Below are 7,401 nucleotides of genomic sequence, written 5' to 3'. Positions count from 1 at the left end.
GTTCATTGAAGTGCAATTTCTGCTTACATTGTGTATTAATTTGATCACGGGTCACGAATTTACGTATCTATGAAACTGTGAATTACACTAAATCCCCGAAAATTGATGCCAACAAATAAAAATGAAACCACAGTAGTCCATATCTCGTAAGAAGTCCAACAATATTTTTATTTGTAACATTTTTATCTTCATCAATTCCAATAGCTTTAGCGTACTGGATACAGGGTGCTCTTCCCGTGTAGATGTATAATCCAAGAAACTAGCCGCACTTGGCCTCACAAACTTGGTACAACTTTATCCCGAACTTGGTAGGCTTTGCAGGGTTGTAGACACGGAATCTCAAGTGTCCTTTTCATGAAAAGTGGCCTCATCAAAACTAGGTCTTGATCAGAGAAATAAACATCACTTAAGGCTGTCATAATGATTTGCATGAAAGCTTTATTAAAATGACTAAGAATTTAAACATTCATTAGAAACTGGGTCTTTGAAAAAGGTCTGTCAGTAATATTTACATTAATAACATTAAATCCATAACTAATTCAGCAATTATACATTTAAACTTGGAAAACTTGAACATTATATTGCAACCCGAGTAAATGGCTACAAACAAGTGATTTTGATTTATTTTTTTATCTCATGAATTAAAATTTGAGGGAAAAAATTTCAACAAAAGAAGAAAATAAATTTTCTCTTTAGTACTGTGGTAGTCTGAGAATGCCCAACAAATAACTTTATTTACATTTGTTAACTTACTTTGGTATAGCCAATTGTATGTCTCTGCCGGGCTCACGTCAGACTGGTTACTGTCTTCTTAACTCTTGGTTTTGTACAAATTTGAGTCTAATTATCATTCATGTTTCGCCCGTACAAATAAATATTAAAATAAATTCCTTTCTTGGATAGAAAGAAGATTTATTTGAAAGAATTTCTGTTCAAATTCAATTAAACTGAAAGAATAGCCATGTTAAAGTATTAATAACTTTCTTGCAAAGTTATTGATCACATTTATTAACAGAAAACTTGGTAATAAAAAAAACTTGCCTTAACTTTTTTCTTAAGTCTCTCGACTTCATTTTTAGCTGGTTAATGTCCTTAACCAGTTGATTGAGTACCGAACAACAGCTGTGACAATTTGACTGACTTGACTCTGCCACTGGCATTTCCTCACAATGGTAAAGTGTAGAAAATGCCCCCTGAACTATCCTCGAAGTATCTAGGTCTGTATATATATCTGAGGGTTCTATCATCCCAGCAATCTGCAGAAGATGGAACTTTGTGATATCTTGCTTACTCAAAATAAACATGTAGCAAGTTGCAATTATCAGAATTTTCTTAAACTGAGGAAAAAAAACCCATTATCAATAAAGCACAAATTATTTAGTGATTTTTACTTCACACACCTTATTGTCATTTAACACAGAACTTGCTGTTTGACTAGATGAAAAAAGTAATCTGAAAGTAGAGAGAAAACATTCTATGTCTGTCCACAAACCTAATTTTTCAGAGTTCTAAAATATCAGGAAAAATATTAAAAGTTCAGAGGTTGAAATATACGGTAGCCTGATGCCTGGGGCTAATCAGTTTATAACTCAGGCTTACCCATGTCCAGTGCATATCCTGTTGTTTTTTGTCACTTTGTGGAACGCTTCGGTGCCATCTCACAGGATTCACTTTACACATAATTGCTGTTCAATCTCCGGAACACAGAGTGTAAAATCAGCAAAATGTATGCGTCCTTATATATATGATTATTCACAGAATTAGTTTGCGACCATGAACAACGTTGATGGCTTATGAAAAAGATGTAGTCCACAAGATTTGTAAGGCATATATTATAGCTAGTGCGCTAGCTCAACATTCGAGATAAGAATTAATGCAACTGAACTGATGGCTAAGGGACATATACTCCATCTGGTAATTACATTAGTGATAAATTGGTAGTGTTTCGTATCGGATTACGGTGACAAACTTTGAGACGTGATAGTTACGTACAGTGCTGGTGCAAGCTATGAATGTTGATAATGGATTAATATGAGTTTTAACTTTTGCTAGACCAAGCCAACTTCATCAAATCTGAGGCCATAGTTTGTTTATAAGTATCCAAGTTCAACACATTATTTTGGACATCAGCTGTCTGCATGAAAACAGGTTGATAAGGTGATTATAAAACTGCTTCAAAAACCAACATCGGTACATAAAATCAGTTACAAGATTTACTTGAATGACACTGCAATGTTTGAATTATTAGTTTTCTAGTCAAAATCACACGGAGTTTCAAAATAATAGTCTAGGCATCTCTAAGAAATTGCACGGACAAGGATAGACAAATCCTCTTCATTAGATTCATCAATGCAGTTATCCGATTTAGACTTCCATTTTTATCAGAAGACTCTAAATCAAATGAACATTCAACTGCAAACACATGTGAACAACCATGACTTTTTATCCTATTAAAAATTCACAGCACCATAATAATCTTAAAAAATACACCATTAATAGCATTATACACCATTTATTAAAAATTAAAGAAAATATTTAAAGACTTTCCTACTTCAAACTCTACTATTTTTTTTAAATATGCAAATTTTTAGGTTAAGCTATTTATATTCAAATACTCTTACTAAGCATTTCAGTAGAAGATTATTCTGAAGAAACTTCTGGGCAGTCTCTTGGTCTCTGTTCTGAAGAAACTTCAGGGTAATCTCTGGGTGTATGTTCCGAAGAAACCTATTGACAGTCTCTTGGTGTCTGTTCTGAAGAAACCTATGGACAGTCACTGGGTGTCTGTTCTGAAGAAACTACAGGACAGTCTCTGGATGTCTGTTCTGAAGAAACTTTTGGGCAGTCACTGGGTGTCTGTTCTAAAGAAACTTCTGGGTACTCTTTGGGTGTCTGTTCTGAAGAAACTTCTGGACAGTCTCTGGGTGTCTGTTCTAAAGAAACTTCTAGACAGTCTCTGGTGTCTGTTTTGAATAAACTTCTAGACAGTTTCTGGGTCTCTGATTAAAATCAAAATTATTAAAATTAAAAGTTAAGGCACAATAATTTCATTTATGTTAATTTCTATTGTTGGGCTTGATAAGATCTACTGTAAAGCCCCTTGGATTAATCTACACATGTCACCAACGCTGCGTCTGTTGATTGCTGATCACTGCAAAGCTTCATAATAAAGAGAGTGGCCAGAGAGGGGGAAATTTCTTACTACGCTGTTAAAAAGTTGTACAAAATGTTGAATGTTGTGGGGAACTTATTTATTCCCCACAATTTCCAACTTTCCCCATAGTGTTGGTCTGAAGACAAATTGAATGCTCCATAATGTAGGAAACTCGGGAGCTCTCTCTCTCTCTCTCTCTCTCTCTCTCTCTTATTATGCTGATGTCAATACCCTTCACGATGGTCATTATGGAAACATCTGGAACTAGTTTTGTGTCACTTTCTTTTGATTAAAGTCCCTGGCCCTTGCTGGATGTTAATTCCAAAGGGCTGGATGTTAATTCCAGCAAGGAGAATATGGCTTGGAGCAGTTTTGCTGTCATCGTAAAACCATTTACAACGTTTGCCATCTTTTTAAGTGTGTCTTGTTTCTTTGTTTTTTTTTTTTTTTTTATAAATAATTGAGAAGGGCCTCTAATCTCTTCTCTCCCTTGGAGGATTTTTTTTCACTTTTGATAGCTTCTGCGTTGAGAAGTTCTTCGTTTTCTGGAAATCATTAATTATAAAAATTAAAGGTGTTTATTTGATATGCATCGATACATTTTTATCAAGCTTAAAAACAGATTTGCTCTTTTATTCGAGAACATTAAGTGTTAATATTTACAATTATGAAATAAATTGGCATTGATTATGTAAATTTCTGGAAATCATTATTTATAAAATTAAAGGTGTTTATTTGATATGCACCGATACATTTTTATAAAGCTTAAAAAACAGATTTGCTCTTTTATTCAAGAACATTAAGTGTTAATATTTACAATTATGAAATAAATTGGCATTGATTATGTAAATCTTCAATCTTTTTTTTACGATCATTAACAATTGTTATTTACAATTTTTATCTTCTCTGAAAAATCATCAGGATATCCCAGGAAGTCTTTTGAAGGTATTTGCAAGTTGACTTCTAAAGACTCTAAAGGATAATTTGAATATGAAATATGAATCATAATGTCCTGCAATGTCTCATTTTGGTATTAGTAAAAAGTCTGAGAACTTGGTCCTGGTTTTGCAAAATTTGGCGATTAACTATCGGTATACACCGGTAAACTGGTAGATCGTTTTGTAGAGGTCTGAGAATTCTGTATTGTGGTTGTCAACAAGTCCAAACATGACAAAATCCCAGATTGCTGCTCAGAGCTTAAGCATTTGTAGTACCCTTTACAAAATGAAGATATTTATCATTTTAAACAATTCAGTCGAACTGTAGCAGCTGTATATGATTGTAAGTAGGTCATTTCATCTTCTGTCAAAAAATGTAAAGAAGATGGGGGAACAAGATAGCGCAAATGCCCATTTGGACAATTGAACAGTTCTGGGTGTTTTTCTTTGTGATATGGCTTGAAACATGTTATGCATAAGTTCACTCAACATTGCTCACAGCCATATGTCCTTTCCTTGCGAATTTTGTTCTTGGAACACTGTTTACATGTGCGCTTTTTGTCCATCTCTGTTGGCCAGTGAATAAGTCCTCTCGTCTGATGATCTCAAATGGATTCCCTCTTCCTTTTCCCCCAGTAATCTCCCAAAAGCTGATGGGCCAGCTTCATTCTGTACTCCAACTGAACCCTTTCCCTGCGTCCTTCAGATTTGGTGGTGATATAGTGGTTGATTGATTCTTTCATCAGAATAAATGAATTGCAGATCGCAACATCAACCATGAACCAAAACAGGTATTTCCACCACTTGGCAGCTTTCCTGCAGAAGCTGTTGGTAGACCTCAGTTGGTCTGCCCGGTCCACACCATTCATATTCTGTGTATACTGCTTCAAAACTTTAGGACACCTGACATTGACAATAGAGCCATCCTTTTGCTTCCTGGACACCTCTGTCATGTCACGTGGATCAGAATTTGTTGATAATAGGGTCACAGTTCTTTTGTCATGCCAAGCAGTGGCAACCATGGACCCTTTTGGTCGCTGAATCATATCGCCCTGTTTCTTCAGCTTTGCTTTTGCTATAGCCGGTGGAATCCCCTTTCGATTAGTGCGGATTGTTCCACAAGCATAAGTTAGATTGTCAAACAAATCCTGAAACAAGTTGATAGATGTAAAATAGTTGTCACAGTAGATGTGATGGTACTTTCCCCAAATTTCTCTGGTGAGGTCTCTCACTACACGTTCACCGAGACCTTTCTCTGCGACGTTTCCTTCTTTTCCAGTGTAAACTTGGAAGTCGTTGAAATACCCGTTATTTGGGTCCGCTCTCATCCAAACCTTGATTCCTCGTTTGGTAGGCTTGAGGGGGATATGCTGTTTGAATCCCAACCGTCCAGTGTAGGCAACCATAGCTTCGTCTACCGAGGCTTCCATGTGTGATGAATATTCAGTCTTAGTTTTGTTTAGGAGAATATCCATAATTGGTCTGATATGTGCAAGTTTATCATGTCCTGGTTGACGACGGGGTGGATTTTGTGAGGTGTCGGCGACATGGAAGTATTGATTTAGTTTATCCAGTCTGTCCCTTGTAAATCTCTCGTTTATTCCCATTGGTCTAAAGAGATTATCTTTGCAGAAATACAGATCCTGTGTAGGAGCTACAATGATGCCCATAACAATTTGAATTGCGATGTATGCACGAATTTCGTCGGGGGTTGTTGCTCGCCATCTCGAGTCGACGCCATTTTTCTCTTGTTCTAGGTCCGCGTATCTGTTAGTTTCCCTGGCGATTTCTTCATACAATGCGGGTGGAAACATTAAATGGAAAAGGTCCATTTCAACTGCAGTCCCATCAAGAACTGTTGTTGGTGCAGGAATTCCTGTGAAAGCTTGTAATTCAATATTCTGCAGCTCTTCACGCCATGCGCGTCGGTTGCCATCTTCAATGTTTGGTAGGGGGACCTCGCCGATTTCCCCGTCAGAATCGGTTTCAACGTCTGATATATCTGAAATACCCACATCAGAAATGTCCACAACCTAAAAACCCTAGATCTATATTTTTACCCATTGTCTGGTGCTCTAACCATTGAACCATTTTAGTAACAACAAACTTTATTGTTAAATGCTAAATGCAACTTCAACCACAAATCTATGGACTTGTAGTATTTCTCTAAAACGTTCAATTGTCGGGATACAAAATGACATTTTTAAAGTATAGTGGGTCATCTCTCCATGTTTTTTGTTGATTAAAATAGGTTTGATTTCTTTTAAATCTTATATATACTATGAGAAAAACATGGAGCCCAGATAGACCAACTCTAGAAAAGAAAAGGCAATGAAGGTCTAAAAATGACACTTTTTGGAGGTTTCGACACGCATACGCAAGTTTAAATCAACCTATTCTAAATATTTAACTATTTAAAGGTTATAAGGTTATAAATCGATGTTATGGTAAATATACATTGTTTTCAATAATTTAGAAAAAAATTATGAGATTTGTTCACATGAAATACCCTATATGCAATGGTCAGCCAGAAAATGATTAAATTCAACAGCTGGTATTTTTTTCATAAATCATCAAAAATCAAAATCCAAGTAATATGCACATCTATGATATATGTCCAATGGATCTGCAAAACATCAACTTCCTATCCTGAAGCTTTAGGAGAAGTTATCCGTACAGTAGGGATACCCTTTCGGCAGCCGCCCGCCCGCCATTTTCACCATTTCAATAACCGGATTTTTCCTTTGGAAAAACCGGTTAAGAATGGGAATAACTACTATAGAAGGGCCTTAAAAAAGGCTACTTCACACTCCCAAAACACATGAACATAATTGATATTTATATAAAACCAACTAGAAAAATGTTACAAATTTATTCAAATAGCCTTCTGGGAACTACTCAGCTATTAAGCAACAGAACATACAGTAACTTAAAAATACATACGCAAACAAAATATTACAAACTGAATGAGGCAATAACTAGAAAAGATATGATGTAGAGATCTGATGGCCTGATATGTAGTAGCCGATGGCTTGAGATATGATGTAGAGGGCCGATGGCCTGATACATTTATGTAGTAGCTGATGGCTGATGTAGAAGGCTGATGGCCTGATACATGCATGTAGTAGCCGATGGCTGATGTAGAAGGCCGATGGTCTGATATGTAGTACCCGATGGCTTGTACCTGATTTGGGATGAATACTCGAGTATGTGAGGCCGATGGCCTTGAAAGCAAGTGTAAGGCTGATGGCAGGGAAGAATTAACGCCGATGGCCTTGTGCAGATGAGGCCGATGGCCTGTGTGCGTGT

General features: G+C 36.4%; 1 protein-coding gene across 1 annotated transcript; it reads right to left on the bottom strand.

Moving 5' to 3' along the window:
• Positions 1–4,450: 4,450 nt before the first annotated feature.
• LOC105332749 (piggyBac transposable element-derived protein 4-like) lies at positions 4,451–6,806 on the bottom strand. The gene is made up of 2 exons (XM_066077758.1): positions 6,770–6,806; positions 4,451–6,094 (listed from the first exon to the last, which is right to left on the bottom strand). The coding sequence occupies exons 1-2, from the start codon at positions 6,804–6,806 to the stop codon at positions 4,698–4,700; spliced, it is 1,434 nt and encodes a 477-aa protein (XP_065933830.1). The 3' UTR covers positions 4,451–4,697.
• Between the last annotated feature and the right edge of the window lie 595 nt (positions 6,807–7,401).

This window comes from Magallana gigas, chromosome 3, assembly GCF_963853765.1.
Source record: "Magallana gigas chromosome 3, xbMagGiga1.1, whole genome shotgun sequence".
Classification (NCBI taxonomy): Eukaryota; Metazoa; Mollusca; class Bivalvia; order Ostreida; family Ostreidae; genus Magallana; species Magallana gigas.
Note: the sequence above shows the minus strand (reverse complement) of the source record. Positions and strands in the feature narration are given on the sequence as shown.

What these genes read in the sequence shown, in the direction of transcription:
- LOC105332749 (XM_066077758.1), bottom strand. Translation starts at nt 6,806, where the DNA reads ATGGCGGGCGGGCGGCTGCCGAAAGGGTATCCCTACT. An exon ending in GCCGAAAGGGTATCCCTACT is followed by an intron (nt 6,095 to 6,769) that starts GTACGGATAACT and finishes TGGGTATTTCAG; the next exon opens with ATATATCAGACGTTGAAACC.